This window comes from Neophocaena asiaeorientalis, unplaced genomic scaffold, assembly GCF_003031525.2.
Source record: "Neophocaena asiaeorientalis asiaeorientalis breed wild unplaced genomic scaffold, Neophocaena_asiaeorientalis_V1.1 scaffold154, whole genome shotgun sequence".
Classification (NCBI taxonomy): domain Eukaryota; kingdom Metazoa; phylum Chordata; class Mammalia; order Artiodactyla; family Phocoenidae; genus Neophocaena; species Neophocaena asiaeorientalis.
This window is the reverse complement of record NW_020172982.1, coordinates 5,007,709-5,026,086: the sequence shown is the minus strand read 5'-3', so window position 1 is coordinate 5,026,086 and position 18,378 is coordinate 5,007,709. Positions and strand designations below refer to the sequence as shown.

The following is an 18,378-nucleotide window of genomic DNA, read 5'->3' as shown; positions in this document are numbered from 1 at the left end:
AAAAGGCAGGCCTTTAAATTGAAAAGAAAAAGCAAAAAAAAGAAAAAATATTGGAGAATATCTTTGCTTCCTTGGGAGTGGTCAAGGGTTTCTCAGAATGCATAAAGCACTAACCATAAAATAAAAAATTTGATAGAGTACATAAAAAACAAAAACCTCTGCCCACAAAAAGATATTTCAAAAATGAAGAGGCAAGTCCCAGACTGGGGAAAAATATTTGAACTACATAAATCTGACAAAGGATTTTTATTTAAAATATACAAAGAGTGCCAACAAATCGATGTAAAGAGACAAACAACAATAAAAATGGATAGCGAGCTTGAACAGACATTTCAAAAAAGATATATAAATGGTGTATAGCACATGAAAAGATGTGTCCTCTTTTAGGAAAATGAACGCTATGTTTCAGGTGTATGCGGTGTAGGCGTCAGGGTTAGGGAGAAGCTTGACTTCGCTTTATTATCTTGTTTGGCTTAAGTGGGGTTTAATGAGGTGTTTATGGGCGCCGAGTTGACAATGGTAAACGGTGATGAGTCCGAAAAGTGCCAACCCGGTTAGGCTGAACGGCGCTGTGCAGAATTCCCTTCCATACATGTGTCTGGTTAGGTGGGCACCAAGAGGCATTGTGCGCAAGAGTCGGTGGTTGGAAAGAAGGGAGCAGAGAGATGGTTTCCATGTGTGGAAGGCTGGTGCCGGGGCAGCAGGTGCTCATAGGTGTTGCTGCTTCTCTGTAGGCTCATCTCACTGGCGTAGGGCTCCACCCTCCCCGGGACACTCCTTCAGCTCCTCCGACCCCTGGCCTGGGGGCGTATTTATTTACCTCGATGGTGCCGGGAGCCACCTTCTTCTGCAGAACTCCTGTATCATCACGACCGCAGGCGACGAGAGACTGACATGAGTTCCCGACGGTTCTCGTGGGTTTTAGCTCATGCTCCTGGGTTCTAGCTTGCCCTGCAGACTTCAAGCTCTAGCATCAGACAGCAGCCTCCCAGAGACAATTTAACCAGAACCTACCGCTGTGTGGGGTCCTACAGATACATATGTATCTCCTTACGCAATTGTACGTAGACTCTCTTATGAGTAAACAGTCTTCCCTCGGTAGCCACAGGGCATGGGTTCCAGTAACTCCCGGAGTACATGACAATCCGAGGATGCTCGAGCCCCTCCTAGTTGGCCCTCCCCATCCCTGGGCTCTGCATCTGTGGATTCAACTGACTGCAGATGCTGGAGCATTTCCGTGGATGGGGAGAACCAGCTGTACCACTGCTCTGACTGAACCCTGCTTGATACAGAATCACTGCACGAACCTGTTTCCTGAAATCTCCACGGTTTCCCGAGGAAGGCTTCCTCCACCGTTCCTCACCCCAGTTATGTCCTCCAAAGTCCCCGGGAGAACCAACCCGAGAGTCTCTGATGCCTCGGGTGCCTAAAGGAGCCAAAGAAAAAGTCAATGATGGGGTTGGTGCTGCTGTTAAGAGACAGGATCATCTGGTCCTTCTGAGATAATACAAGAGCAGATTGGAATCATTCGGAATCCGGCACAGCCAAAGGGCAGGCGGAAGAGAAGAAAGATCAGCCTTGTGAGTGGAATGACCACGTGCAGCCCGGTCACCACATCTGCTGGGGGCTACAGAGGACCCCGACGGCAGGGCCAGGCCGGACCTGGAGAGGACCACCAGTACAACGATCAGCCACGTGGCAGTGACGAAATCACGCACCGGACACCAAACCTGGTCAGAACCCCGACACAGGAAGCCCCGGCAGTTCCCCCCAGAACATTCAGCAGGGACGGGGCCCAGAGCAGGGCACACACGACAGCTGGCATGTGTGTCGGGCAGTGGCAGTGGTACCAGACGGACCACGAGACCAAAAGGCAGTGCTCAGTGCTAACAGTCCTGAGGATGCTCAGGCCTGTGGTGACACCGTTGTGAAAAGGCTGAGGATAGAGATGAGGGAGAAGGGAAGGAGTAAAGGAGTCCCTCCAGGGAATGGGTAATTTGGCAGCAGAGGAAGAGGAAGTTGGTCCCTGGCAGGTCCCTGGAGGAGTTCCAGAGCCAGAGCAGAGCCCAGTTTCCTGCCAGCTCAACTGAGCAACGCTGAAGACCAGCCAGGCCAGGGTCAGGGTCTCCACATAGAAAAGTAGTTACTTTATCCATCCATCTATCCATCCATCATCTATCTATCTATGCATCTATCCATCCACCCATCCATTTATGTATGTATATATCCATCTCTCTCTCTCTCTCTAGATCTCCCTACCTATTTGAATAAATTTGACACGCAACACTGTATAAGTTTAAGGTGTAAAATGTGTTACTTTGATAAATTTGTATACTGTAACATGATTGCCGATGTAGCTGTATTTATCAATTGTATAATTATAATACAGTATTTGGTCTATATTCATTATACCGTGCATCTCTATGGCTTATTTACTACTCATTACAAGTTTGTACCTTTAAACACCATTACTCTTACCATGCCGCCCAGCCCCACCCTCTCTGGTAACCACCGTTTTACTGTTTCTCACACGTTTAATTCTTTTTAGATTCCACATATAAGTGCTATCGTTCAGTACTTGTCTTTCTCTATCTCATTTAGCATAATGTTCTCAAGGTCCACCCATGTTGTCACAAATGGGAGGATATTTTCTTTTCTCACAGATGAATAATATTCTGAGGCGGATATGTATCACATCTTTTTTATCCATTCATCCATTGATGGGCATTTGGGTTGTTTCTGTATCCTGGCTATTGTCAATAAAGCTGTGATAAAAATGAGGGTGCATATATCGCATTGAATTCCTGTTTTCATTTCTTTTGGGTGTATACTTAGAAATGGAATTGCTGGATTATATGGTAAATAAATCCATTTTTAAATTTTTTGAGGAACCTCCATAGTGGGTGGACCTATCTGCATTCCCACCAGATAGGGACCCCTTTTCACCACATCCTCACCAGCACCTGTTGTCTCTTGTCTTTTTTGATTACATCCTTTCTGACAGGTGTGAGGTGATAGTTCACTGTGGTTTTGACTTGCATCTCCCTGACGATGGGTGATGTTGAGCATCTTTTCACATGCCTGTTGGCCATCTGTGTATCTTCTTTGGAGAAATGTCTATTTAGTTCTTCGGCCCATTTGTCAATCAGTTTTTGTTGTTATTGAATTGACAGTTCTTTATATATTTTGGACATTAACCTCTTACCAATATGTGCTTTGCAGAAATATTCTTTCATTTGGTAGGTTGTCTTTTCATTTTGTTACTTGTCTGTTTTGCTGTGCTGAAGTTTGTGGGTTTGATGTGGCCCCATTTGTTGATTTTTGTTGTTTGTGCTTTTGGTGTTGTGCCTCCCAAATTACTGCCAAGACCAATAAGGATGAGCTTCTCCCCTATGTTTTCTTCCACAAGTTTTAGGGTATCAGGTCTTATGTTGAAGTCTTTGATCCATTTTGAGTTGATTTTTCTGAGTGGTGTGAGACGGGGGTCTAATTTCATCGTTCTGTGTGTGTTTCTAGTTTTCCCAGCACCATTAGTTGAAGAGGCTATCCTTTCCCCATTGAGCATTCTTGGATCCCTTGTTTAAATATTAGTTGACCATATGGTTCTGGGATGTCTATTCTCTTTCACTGGTAGATGTGCTTATTTTTGTACCAGTACTGTTTTTATTACTATGGTTTTGTAGTATAGTTTGAAATCCAGGAGCACGATATCTCCAGTTTTATTCTTTCTTGGCTATTCAGGATCTTTCATGGTTCTGCCCAAATTTTAGGATTGTTTCTTTTTCTGAAGAGTGCCTTTGACATTTTGGTGGGGGCTGCACTGAATCTGTAGATGGCTTTGGGTAGCATGGCCATTTTATCAATATTAATTCTTCTGATCCATGAACATGAGATGTCTTTCCATTTGTCTGTGTCTTCAGTTTCTTTCAGCAAAATTTTATAGTTTTCATTGTACTGGTCTTTCTCTTCCTTGGATAAATTCATTCCTAAGTATTTCATTGTTTTTGATGCTATTGTAATGGGATGGTTTTCTTTCTTTCTTTTTCAGATGCTTCATCATTAGTGTAAAGGAATGCAATTGATATCTGTATGTTGATTTTGCATCCTGTCACTTTATGGAAATCGTTGATTAACTGCAACAATTTTTTGACTAATTCTCTGGGATTTTCTCTATCCTGGATCACATCATCAGCAAATAATAACAATTTTACTTCTTCCATTCTTATCTGGATGCCTTTTATTCCTTTGTGTTGCCTAACTGCTCTGGCTAGAACTTCTTGGACTATATTGAATAGGAGCGGTGAGAGTGGGCATCCTTGCCTTGTTCATGATTTTAGAGGAAACGCTTTCAAATTTCTTCTCTCCAATGAGTATAATGTTAGCTGTGGGTCTGTTGTATACGGCCTTTAGTATGTTGAGGTATGTTCCTTTTATACCTAGGAAATGACTTCACCTTTAGCTTAGGGCTAGCAAAATCCAGAAATCAGTATTTACTGTTCCACACAGATTTAATACTGCAGAGTCTGCTGATTAGGAACTCATTGATGAAGAGCCCCAGGTGCCTTTGGCAAAACTGCAAGGGACTCAGAATCTCTTCGTAGCGTTCTTCCCTCCCTGGATCACCTCTTTCATCTCCCTCCCAAAAACCTGTTTTAGAGAATGACCTAATATAGTGAATTTATACCAGAGTGTAAAATCCAAGAACAGGTGTGCCTTCTTCCAGGATTTAAGTAATTTAAATTTTCTCTATACCTGGGGAATGAAAGGTTCAGTTGAGAACTGGGTTTGAACTCCAGTTCTGCTACCTACTTCTTATGTGACCTGTGTGCCACGTGACCTCCACGGGCCTCAGTTTTCTGATCTATGAAGTGTGTGTGGGAGGGTAAATGCTATCTCCACGGCAAAGTTGTATGGATTAAATTAATTCAACACATTTTTTATTGTAGGCCTACTTAGTGAGGTGAGAATCATGGAGAGATTTTAAGCCAAGAATGGACATACTCTGATTCACACTCTAAATGGATCCTCTGATGCAGGGGTATACACTGCAGGAGGGATAAGGCAGAAGCAGCGAGATCACATAGGAGACTCCACAGTAATCCAGGGGAGGGAAGCAGCTGATGGAGGCCGGGGCCAGAGTGTTACTACTAGAAAGAGTATTACTAAATGGTTAGATCTGGGTTTATGCTGAATATTTATTTTGAGCTGGTGAGATGGGATCTGGCTAGGCTGTGTGAGAAGAGTCAAGGTTTTAAGCTTTAGCAACTAGAGAAATGGAGTTCCCATACACTGAGGTGGGGGCACTGGAGGACCTGGATTGGCAGGAGGCGGGTGGGTTGTGTCGTCAACAGTCTGGTTTGGGACCTGATCGCTGGGTGTTCAACTGGACGTGTCAAATAGGCGAGCCAATCCGTGTGAAAGCACCTGATCCATGGCCAGGCTTTATATGAATGTATGAACGCAGATTAGAAACAAGTGAATTCGTGTCGCTCCATGACAACTGTGTGCTCTCTCTCTAAGACCAGAGTGAATGAGCACATGTGGTTACACGTGTAAACCACTGCTGTCTCTGAAAATGCTGGGGGACACTGTCAGCTTTCTTCTTTGAGCAGCGGCAGAAGCAGCAACAACAACAGAAGCAAGTGAATAATAATAACCTAGTTAGAATAAAATTATGGAAATCCCTGATGAACTTTAATTTCAGATCTCTCTCTGGCTTTCAAATGCTGGGTATCGTTGCTTCTTGTATAACTAGTTAGCGACTTCATTCACAACTAGCCTCGACTTACCAATTTAAGAAAATGAAAAATTTGAAAATCTAACGGACCTAAATTATCTATTTCATTCTGTGAAAGCAATTAATACCTCTCCTATTAACTGACTTTTCATTAGTAAGCAAACCACAGTTAATTTCATAAAAAAACAAAACCAAACCATAAAACGTACAATACACTCTGAAATGATCTCTAAGTTAAGATTTATTTTTAAATGTATTTGATGCAATTTGTAATGGAGGAACGCGCTCTATTAAAAGGCTTTTAGAGACTGCTAATATTAACGTGCTTTTTTTTCCTCAAACAAATATGTATGCCTGTCGTTTTTCTGTTTATTTTTTAAAACATCCTAGGCACAAATTTTATCATTCCTTTTTGGAAGACACCTACTGGCAGATACTGTCCTGCCATTACCACGAGAACAATGCTTTCCAGTGACGGGTATGAGCATCAGTATAGTACATCTCACTGGGGTGTAGGTGGCCCGAGATACTAAAAATAAACAACAAGCACGTCTGATCCTTCTACCGACCCACTCTTAGATCTACGGAGAAGGCCCACTTATTTATTTATTTTAGAAAATACCCAGATCCACAGGGAGACAGAAAAAGCCAATTATGAATAGGCTACGTCTATGTATTTCTACCACAAAAACACAGCTCTGACCTGTTACCTAACAAGACCCCTTATCCTTAGGATGTATGTCATCAGAATCTCTAAGATACGAAATACCAGACACAGCGTGTCACAATCTTTTCAAAGCGTTTTTAGCAGGAAAAAAAATACTATAGCAATGAAATATATTCCATTATTTTGCTTCTGAATTTTTCAAGTACACATGAAAATATTTACACATTAGACTATTTAAAAAGTGCTGGTTTTGAGCACAGGAGTAATTATCTATGATATGAGTGTGCAAATGTAATACCCAATAAGATATAAAACAACTCCTACTTTACAAATAAATAGACATCTGAATTATAACATTAAAATGTATGTCTACACCGAAAAAGAAATACAGTATTAAAAGACTTTGGGACATACCAGCGATTTATTATGCTTTTCTTTCTTTTTTTTTTTGATCAAAAATATTTTAAATATTTGAGTATGGTTAAAGGCTCCACAGACAATGTTATGGCAGTATTATGCTTTTCTTTCTGGCCATATATATATTATTCCTGGATAAAGTTTCACTAAACAGATATTTTCTCAGAGAAATGACATCACTGGTGGTTAAGTATTCAACTAAAGACTTGGCATCAGAGACAACTACCAGTATCATACCAACAGACATGCCGTGCATTTAGTAAAAGAGGCAATAAACATACTGATTAGATAAAAAAATCAGCGGACTAAAAATCGTACTGAGATACAGCATTTGAAAGTACAACTAGTACTTGACTGATTTAAAACTAGTAAACTAAGTGTAATGAACATTACATACCGCGTGAAAAATGTGTTTTGCTTGCCTTGTTAGAAGTTAGGTGAGTTCTGGAAGGAATTATTGGAATGGTTCCTCTGAAAGTGTGAAAAATTAGGTGCTGGAGTGCGGGATATTCAAAAAGTCCCTGTGGCAAGAAGAGGCATCCAAGCCACTCCACTGCCCTCTAAGTGACAGATTTGAGCACGACAGTAGTTAAAAGTTCTCAGTAAGGATTCCCAGTCTGAGAGTTTGGGAAAAGGGGTCTCGTGGATTCAATGGCACAACAGACTCATTTTATGCTAGATATCTGACAACGATTAGTGGCCGATCAGGTTGATTTGTGAACCTCTGCTCTCATCAACGATTCTCTCTGACACCTACAGCTACCCTGGTTCATTCTTCAGGGCACTGGAAAATGCTGCATGAATCAAAGTGTGTGCCTAAGGTTATTGGAAGAAGAGCAAAGGATGAAGGAAATAGAGAAACAAACAGAACTTGATCACAAATATGGACTATTTAGAGTAACAGGAGACCAGAAAGGATGGGCGTGGTACTTCCAAATTATTAGTAAGTCTTTGTTTTAGTGAACAGCTTTCAAGACACTCGCAAACCTTCCCCTTTAGAGTAACACCTCTGTTTACAAAATACGATTTCCAGAACTGATAAATTAGGTGGTGATAATTTGCTTTGAAAACTTCCCATGGGTTTCTAATAAATGTGCATTTAAATGATAATTTAAGTACCAAAGTGTGATTTTTCTTTGTCCTAATAGATTGTCTAATCAAATTTATCCACTGGAGGGATTTAGTTTTTTTTCTGGCAGTACTCTTGAGAGGTTCTAATTCAGCTTTTTTCTTTGAACACTCCCAGGAAAGGGAAGCCTGGTCTCAGAGGCAAAGCTATTCAAACGCAGACTGTCCGGGGATGGGTCAGATTTTCCTCATGTGGGATAGAAATCTGCTTCCCTGTAACTGACACCCTTCTGCTTCTATTTTTGTCCCATCCAGCCATCCAGGAGCAAGTCTAACCCCACACAGTTTCTGAAACATCAGAGAACAGCTATCACGTTCCTCCTAGGTCCTATTTTTCCTAGTAAACATCTCCAGGCTAACTATGTATAATTCAGTGGGAAGTACATGGTCCCTGGAGGCCAAGTTCAGTAGATTCCTGGCTGTATATTATTAGAAAACCTCTCCAAACCTCATCTAAGTCCCCTTCTCTGTGAAAGGGAACATCCCAGCCTTACTAGGGTGTTTTGGAGGAGAGATGGGTTCACACAGTGGACGCCCACTCCAGTGAAGAAACTCAAGAATGCTAATAGTTCTTTCCCTCCCCAGCTTATTCCTGTTTGTCCTTCTGCAAATGAAGAGCTCAGAAGGCAATGAGGCACTCCTGATACCATCCGATGGGCTCAGAGTTCCAGAGATTGCGCTCCTAAAAATATCTCCTTAAGGCTTCAAGAACTTCAAGTTCCCACAGAATTGTACTCAGAAGGCCACACATTTTATTTATATGAAAATAAAGCAAGTCTCTCTTTCCTATCTTGTATCATGATTTCTTTCTGAATTTTCAATGAAATAGTATACCTTGAGCCGTTTACATTCCACCTTGCTAGTTTTGGCTGATCCTTCGAGTCCATCAAGGAGGCCTTTTCAGAAACGGAATTATTTTATCTAACCTATGAATCCGTTTTCCCTCCTGGGTTTGTTTAATCTACACATTTCTGTCATGCAGAAGCTGGAGAAGCCCACGCATTTTGTGAGATGTATGTTCCATAGAACAGACCATACCAGGCTTATAAGCAGCACAACTGCCTGACCTGAGTTTTCCCTCCTTCTCACCACCTGTGCTTCCGTAACTGATGGGGCTGCAGAGAAAGGTCCTCGCGTCACCGGCAGTGCAACAGGTAAAACCAGATGACTTATGGGCTGGTCCAAAGTAGAAGGGAAGACGTAAGGTTCCCACCCAGTAAAAGGAGAAAATAAAGATTAGTTATACTGGGGCTTCATCACTAAAAACTGACCAAATACAGCCCTGGGGGGTCCCAGTGCCACCAGCTCTGTCATCTTGGATAAAATGTACTGTGTAATGTAGTAAGGAACACAGGCTTTGGAGCCAGACTTCCTGGGTTCAATCCTGATATCATTCGGATTATGCTGGGTAGTTACTTAGTTTCTCTGTGCATGGGTTTCCTATTTGGTAAAATGATAGTTATTACTTTTTTTTTTTTTTTTTTTTTTTTTTTTTTTTTTTTGCGGTACGCGGGCCTCTCAGCGCTGTGGCCTCTCCCGTTGCGGAGCGCAGGGTCCGGACGCGCAGGCTCAGCGGCCATGGCTCACGGGCCCAGCCGCTCCGCGGCATGTGGGATCCTCCCGGACCGGGGCACGTACCCGTGTCCCCTGCATCGGCAGGTGGACTCTCAACCACTGCGCCACCAGGGAAGCCCAGTAGTTATTACTTTTTGCTTTGATACCAAAACAAGATCCAAACCTCAATGGAAAGGAAGGAAGAAAGGAAGAGAGAGGAAAATAAAAGAGGGAAGGTAGGAGCCAGGGAGGGGGTCACAGGAAGGTGGAGGTCTAGTCTGAGTCTTGCTTTTTAAATTACGCACTCCAACCGACAACTCAAATAGGTTTTACTTCCCTCTACATTGAGAAGTCAAGCCAGATGAAATAAGAATTCTGCTTGGTGGCCAACAGACAGAGTCAATGCCCTCTGGGTCTTTTCCTTTCCAAAGTGGAGAATGACTGCTATATTTAGAACAGATAACCAACAAGGACCTACTGTAGAGCACAGGGAACTCTGCTCAATATTCTCTAATAACCGAAATGGGAAAAGAATTTGAAGAAGAATAGATACAGGCATATGTATAATTGAATCACTTTGCTGTACACCTGAAACTAACACAACATTGTTAATCAAAAATGCTCCAATATAAATTAAAAATTAAAAAAAAGAATGAATTTAAAGTCATCAAATGACCGACTTACAGGCAGTAGAAAGCTATGTGAAGAATTCTTAAAGGATATAATCTTGTCTTAAGTGAAAATTCGCCCATGTTCTGATGACACTGCTCTTATACTTTCTTCAGTCATTTATGTGTGGCTTTTCATTAATCCATCATTCTTATTAACGGACTATTATAAATTCTTCTTTATTGCATTTTCCTGACATGATTTCTCAGTCTCTGTGGGTCACACTCTCCACTTAGTGCATGTGTAATTCACATGGGCAGCTGAGCCCTGGAGGCATCAAACTCAAAGCTCGCAGCTGGAGCCGGAAGCCTGGCCGTGGTGGGCTCCCTCACCCCCAGGTCAGGTCTGGTTCCCCTGGCTCTAGGGCTGGCACCAGCCCACCCTCTGCCCCTACTTCCACCCATAACATGCTGTCTTATGCTACACTCAAACATGTACCATAGAAAGGCGACATGAGGAAGGATGAAAAAAAGCAACGAAGTATGCTTAAAGGGCTGGGGTGAGGGAATGAACAATTTTTCACATTCTGCTTCCATTTACATACAATCAGCCCTGGGAAGTTGCCTATGCTGAGAGAACAGACATGAATTCCTAGGTATGTACACTGAAAAATATATATATATATATATATATATATGTATACACACACACATACACACACAGACACACACACACACATATATATATATGCAACAAAACACATTACTAGAAACGGATGAATACTTCATACTGACCTTGGGGGGTTTAAACGGATAGTCTGGTGAAAAGGTAATGTCAAGAAAGAACACCCCTCCTTCATAGACAGATCCTGGGGGTCCCAATATAGTTGACCTCCATTCATAAATGTTGTCTCCTTTGGGTCCAGCACTGAAATAAGACATACAAATAAAATGTGCTTAGAGATCATATAAAGCTTGGAATTTAAAAAATATCTATTTATGGTAACAATAAATTGAGCCATTCCATAAAAACACACCGAAGTTAATAGATTAATTCTACATAAGGAGTCACTTGTCAACATCATCAGTATTCTATAAATGGAATATGTTGGTATTACTAAATAAAACAGAACCAAGAAGATTCTGTTTTGCCATTCATAACCCTAAACTTATGAAACTAAAGATTCCAAGGACCGTAGACCAGAGGTAGGAGCACAAATGTTTGATAAAGCATAAAATTATTTCTGAGATCCTGAAAAGGGTGATATAGTGTCAAAAAGATAAATTTTCAAAGCTACAAGGGACACTAGAGAGAAAAAATACTCTAATCCTTTGTTAACTAAGAACACAAAAGAGGTTCATGAAGATCAGTAAATGTTCATCATTGATAAGACTCAGCTCAAGTATCATTCCCATCTGAATCTTCTTTTCTCTCTCTACCCAAAGATTCCTGGCCAGCGTCCACACCCTCCAACTAGTGTGGTCTATAGAAGATAAGATGCATCCTTTTGTTTTATACCTGTGTTGTGTAACTGTTTGCTTTTGCCATCCCTCCCTGAAAGTTCTCTGAGGAACAGATTTTGCCTTGTCCTCAGTGCCTAGTAAGTAAATGTTTATTGGATGATGATGCTGGGTTAACAGTGAAGCAAGGGAAGCCACATGGCTACTAGCAGCAAACATACGTCCCCCAGTTGCAGAGAAACTCACTGAGGAAAATAAGGCCCACACAAGTCAACTTAACTGTGTTAATTCTCCCAGGGTAACAGAAGGCAAAGTGAGATTATAGTTTAGCTCCAGCATTCCTCTTGCCCCATCAAGCTAATACGTATATCTAACAGCCAGAAATTCCCCTCACACCCTGTAGCAAAGTGGGAAACCCTGTTAAAGTGCTTGAGAAGATTTTATTGCCAACGAAGATTTCTCTTCTTTCTTATTTTGAAATTAGTTCATATCTACAAAAAATTCATTGTTGAGCCGTATATCAAAAAAGCATGCATCTTATCTGTGACAAAGGAGGAAAAATATACAATAGGGAAAAGACAGCCTCTTCAATAAATGGTGCTGGGAAAACTGGACAGCTACATGCAAAACAATCAAACTGGACTACTTTCTCACACCATATACATGATTAAACTCACAGTGGATTAAAGACTTAAATGTAAAATCTAAACCAATAAAAATCCTAGAAGAAAACAAAGGCAGTACACTCTTTGACATCTAAGATTGACATCTTAGCAATATTTTTTTGTATATGTCTCCTCAGGCTAGGGAAACAAAAGCAAAAATGAACAAATGGGACTACATCAAACTAAAAAGCCTTTGCACAGTGAAGGAAACTATCATCAAAATGAAAAGGCAGCCTACTGAATGGGAGAAGATATTTGTAAATGATACACTCAATAAGGGGTTAATACCCAAGGTATACAAAGAACCCATACAACTCAACATCAAAAAACATACAACCTATTAAAAAATGGGCAGAGGACCTGAATAGATATTTCTCCAAAGAAGACATACAGATGGCCAACAAGCACATGAAAAGACGCTCAACATCACTAATCACGAAATGCAAATCAAAACCACAATGAGATATCACCTCACACCTGTCAGAATGGCTATCATCGAAAAGACAACAATTAACAAGTGTTGACGAGGATGTGAACAAAAGGGGAAGCCTTGTGTACTGTTGGTGAGAATGTAAATTGGTATAGCCACTATGGAAAACAGTATGGCGATTCCTCAAAAAAGTAAAAATAGAACTACCATACAATCCAGTAATTCCGCTTCTGGGTATTTATCTGAAGAAATTAAAACAGTAATTTGAAAAGTAACTGAAAAGATATATGCATCCCAGTGTTCACTGCAGCATTAGTTACACTAGCCAAAGTACAAAAAAGCAACCTAAGTACCATCGATAGATGAATGGATGAAGAAGATGTGGTACATATATATACACACGATGGAATATTACTGAGCCATAAAAAGTATGACATCTTGCCATTTGGGACAACATGGATGGACCTTGAGGGTATTATGCTAAGTGAAATAAGTCAGACAGAGAAAGACAAATACCACATCATTTCACTTACATGTGGAATCTAAAAAACAAAACAAAAGAATACATGTAAGAAAACAGAACAGACTCAGATGCAGAGAACAAACAGGTGGCTGCCAGAGGGGAGGAGAGGTTGGCAGATGAGAGAAACAGGTGACGGAGATTAAGAGGTACAAACTTGCAGTTACAAAATAAATGAGTCACAGGTATGAAGTATACAGTCAATAATTATGGAACATTTTTGTATGGTGACACCAAAAAAACCCCCCAAAAACCCAAAATCCAAAAAAGCATTCATCTTAACCAAGCTCGGATTATTCTGGGAATGCAAGGATAGTTTAATAATAGAAAATTATTTTTGTAATTTACCTTATAACACATTAAAGTAGAAGAAAATGATAATCTCTAAGAGGTGCAGAAAAAGCACTCCGTAGGTGCTTTTTTATTAAAAATGATAGCTATTTAAGATAAAAACTCCTAGCAAAATTAGAATAGTAAGAAACATCTTTAACCTGATAAAAAGCATATACCAAAAACCTCATAGCAACTATATATTCAATAGTAAAATACTAAAGCACACCCTTTAAAAACTGAGGAACATGACAAGGATGCCCACTATATCCATTTCTAATCATTACTGTATTAGAGCTCATGTTCATCAAGGTATGAAAGGACACAGGAAAAAACCCAAAAGATTTATGGATTGGGACGGAAGAAATAAAGCTGTTGGCATTTGCAGTATTTATGTACACAGAAAAAACCTCCCCAAATCGATACACAATTTATTAAATTTAATAAAATTTAGCAAAGTAGCTGGATGTAAGATCAACAGGCAAAATCAACTCCATTCAACACACCAGCAAAATTAGAAAATGTATTTTAGGGCTTCGCTGGTGGCGCAGTGGTTGAGAGTCTGCCTGCTGATGCAGGGGACACGGGTTTGTGCCCCGGTCCAGGAGGATCCCACATGCCACGGAGCGCCTGGGCCAGTGAGCCATGGCTGCTGAGCCTGCGCGACCGGAGTCTGTGCTCCGCAACAGGAGAGGCCACATCAGTGAGAGGCCCGCGTACCAAAAAAAAAAAAAAAAAAATTATTTTAAGATACCTTTTATAAATAGCATTAAAAATATAAGAAACTTATGAATAAATTTCATAAAAACATGTAAGATTTTTATGGAGAAAATTATAAAACATATTGAAATACACTCAAGAAAATTAAATATCAATAGATGAAGACACCAAGTTTATTGGCAGGAAGACCCAGGATCCTGGGTATGTCAATTTCTCCCTGATCCAATGCAATTCTAATCCACAGTCCAACAGTTTTTTAAAAAACGAAACTTGACACGTTGATTCTAGAATGTGTTTGGGAGCTCCAAGAAGCTCCTGAAACTTTTCTACACACATATGAAAATCTGATTTATGTCAGAACTGATGGGGCTAAGAAAACAGTTCTGTCTTTGGGCAACAGAGAAATTTGATTTCTACCTCAATAAATATGTAAGACTGTTGCAGATGGATTAAACACTTAAGTGCAAAGATCAAAAGTTTTGGAATTTGACTAAAGAGGGTGACAAGGCAAGCCATAAACTGAGAAAAGATATTTGGATCATATAAAACTGACAAAATTCTAGTGTCCATAATATACAAATTCCTATCAATCAATAAGGAAAAGACTAACGATCCATTAGAAGGGAAAAAGGAGGAAACACGAATGGCCATCATCATATGAAAAATGCTCAATCTCATTAAAATAAGAGAAAGGAATCAAAACTACAATTTAATATTATTTCACAAAATATATAGGCAAAAATAAATGCCTGACAAAACCTAGTGTTGACGAAGATGTGGAAAAACAAGAACTATCCATTGTTGATAAGCGTGCCAGTCACTCTGAATGAGGACATGGACTTCCCGAGTTCAGTTGGATATAGACAGTTCTATATTACAACACAGGAATTTCACTCCTAGGTACACACCCCAGAAAAACTTTTACCCATGCACCAGAAGACATGTACAAGAATGTTCATGGATGCACTATTTGTAATAGCAACATTAGAAACAACACAGATGTTCACTGACAGAAAAATGGATACATTCACCCAAAGGAATACTACACAGTAGTGAAAATATACAGACTAACATTGATAAATCTTAGAAATAGCATATTGGATAAAAAAGCAAGTCTAAAAGGAATATATACGGTATGACACTATTTCTACAAAGTTTAAACAGGAAAATAAATTATGGAGGGACATATACAAAAAGTTCGAGAGAGGAGTCTCCTGGGTAGAATCAGAGGGTGGAGAAGTAGCACACAGGAGCTTCAATGGTTCTGGGGATGTTCTACTTCTCAGGATGTGTGGTGGATTCAGGAGTTATTTGTTTTATTACTAGGTTTCATGACTTACTTAGGAGTTAGATATCTTCTTAGATCTGTATCACATTTTCATATTAAGATAAACTATGCCAACAGCAAGTTGTAGCACAGGTACAGTGTGATCCTACTATAGAAACTAGAAACATATTAATAAAACAACATTGTATATCATTTATGGATACAAATCTATGTCAATGTCTTTCAGGAAATGAACTGGAAAAATACACCCAAATTCAAGATGGTAGCTGTGCAAGGAACAGGGGAGAATTGGAGGGGGTGAGGGGAGGAAATCTGAACATAGAGAATGAAGGAGAGTTCAATTTTATTTCTACAGTTTGATTTCTCTTATTTAAAATAAGATGTAGTAAAATAAAATAAAAGAAAATCACAGCCAAGTTTATGGCCAAGTACTGAAACATGGTGCAAAGGACTGGGGTGCAGCCTCTCTGCCCCATCTGACCACTGATCTCCCTCTCCTGAAGCGGACAGTGAGGCAGACAGAATATTCAGGCCAGATGACAGCAAAACCGTGCCAACAACAGCCCTTGTTGGCAGACAAGCTCACTCATTTAGATGAATAATACACATGGTTACGCCCGGAGCTATAATTAGACGCAATACACATAGATAAGTTTATTAGAAGGAAGGGCTTAAAAGTAAATTATAGGTTTGTACTTACAACATTACTTCAAGGTAGATGAAATTTAGTTTAAAAAATACACACAGGAGAGCGTACAGCTATGAAACAGTGTGCAGAGACACATTTCCCAAATCTAAAGATATAATTCGTGAGTCACTTTGAGGAATTTAAAGATGATTTTCCAAGAATGGTCACCACAGTTAGTTATATAATGTCGGCTAATTAAGGAGTCACCAATAGTGCCACCAAAGGAGGACACCAAAAGCACAGGGCAGGAGATACTTCACAAACTGGACCGTGTCTGCAGATAACGTATATTCCATTTGTGCCCATTCCAAGTTTTATCTGGCTCTCAGTCAGAACTCCAAATTTTATTGCTTCTTGTAAGTCAGTAAGCTGTCCGTGTACTTATTAAAAGTGGATTAAATAACTCAGTTAACAGTATCACTCTGAGTTGGTTCATACTGCCAGAATGTGTCTTTTTGAGAAACTACTAGTAGTGACAACCTGTCTGAAAAACAGATGGGTGCTTTATTTTTACTTTTTAATTAAAAAAAATTTTTACTGGAGTATAGTTGATTTACAATGTTTTTTTTTTTTTTAACATCTTTATTGGAGTATAATTGCTTTACAACGGTGTGTTAGTTTCTGCTGTATAACAAAGTGAATCAGCTATACGTATACATATATCCCCATATCCCCTCCCTCTTGAGTCCCCCTCCCACTCTCCCTATCCCACCCCTCTAGGTGGTCACAAAGCACCGAGCTGATCTCCCTGTGCTATGCGGCTGCTTCCCACTAGCTACCTATCTTACGTTTGGTAGTGCATATATGTCCACGCCACTCTCTCACTTCGTCCCAGCTTACCCTTCCCCCTCCCTGTGTGCTCAAGTCCATTCTTTACGTCTGTGTCTTTATTCCTGTCCTGCCCCTAGGTTCTTCAGAACCAATTTTGTTTTTTTTTAGATTCCATATATATGTGTTAGCGTACGGTATTTGTTTTTCTGTTTCTGACTTACTTCACTCTGTATGACATACTCTAGGTCCATCCACCTCACTAAAATAACTCAATTTTGTTTCTTTTTATGGCTAAGTAATATTTCATTGTATATATGTGTCACATCTTCTTTATCCATTCATCTGTCGATGGACACTTAGGTTGCTTCCATGTCCTGGCTATTGTAAATAGAGCTGCAATGAACACTGTGGTACATGATTCTTTTTGAATTACGGCTTTCTCAGGGTATTATGCCCAGTAGTGGGATTGCTGGGTCATATGGTAGTTTTTTAATGAACCTCCATACTGTTCTCCACAGTGGCTGTATCAATTTAGATTCCCACCAACAGTGCAAGAGGGTTCCCTTTTCTCCACACCTTCTCCAGCATTTCTTGTTTGTAGATTTTTTGATGATGACCATTCTGACTGGTGTGAGGTGATACCTTATCGTAGTTTTGATTTGCATTCCTCTAATGATTAGTGATGTCGAACATCCTTTCATATGTTTGTTGGCAATCTGTATACCTTCTTTGGAGAAATGTCTATTTAGGTCTTCTGCCCATTTTTGGATTGGGTTGTTTGTTTTTTCGATATTGAGCTGCTTGTATAATTTGGAGATTAATCCTTTGTCAGTTGCTTCATTTGCAAATAATTTCTCCCATTCTGAGGGTTGTCTTTTCGTCTTGTTTATGGTTTCCTTTGCTGTGCAAAAGCTTTTAAGTTTCATTAGGTCTCGTTTGTTTATTTTCGTTTTTATTTCCGTTTCTCTAGGAGGTGGATCAAAAAGGATCTTGCTGTGATTTATGCCACAGAGTATCCTGCCTATGTTTTCCCCTAAGAGTTTTAAAGTGTCCAGCATTACATTTAGGTCTTTAATCCATTTTGAGTTTATTTTTGTGTGTGGTGTTAAGGAGGGTTCTAATTTCATGCTTTTACATGTAGCTGTCCAGTTTTCCCAGGACCACTTATTGAAGAGGTTGTCTTTCGCCATTGTATATTCTTGCCCCCTTAGTCAAAATAAGGTGACCATATGTGCGTGGGTTTATCTCTGGGCTTTCTATCCTGTTCCATTGATCTACATTTCTGTTTTTGTGCCAGTACTATACTGTCTTGATTACTGTAGCTTTGTAGTATAGTCTGAAGTCTGGGAGACTGATTCCTCCAGCTCCGTTTTTCTTTCTCAACATTGCTTTGG

The 18,378-nt window shown here is 40.0% G+C and overlaps 1 protein-coding gene across 1 annotated transcript in view; it reads right to left on the bottom strand.

Moving 5' to 3' along the window:
• Nucleotides 1–18,378, bottom strand: part of LOC112397789 (ubiquitin-conjugating enzyme E2 E2) — a 342,257-nt gene that overhangs the window by 68,694 nt on the left and 255,185 nt on the right. Inside the window, exon 3 of the mRNA XM_024742056.1 lies at nt 10,907–11,039. Within this exon, the coding sequence (XP_024597824.1) occupies nt 10,907–11,039 (133 nt within the window). The remainder of the gene's footprint in view (nt 1–10,906; nt 11,040–18,378) is intronic.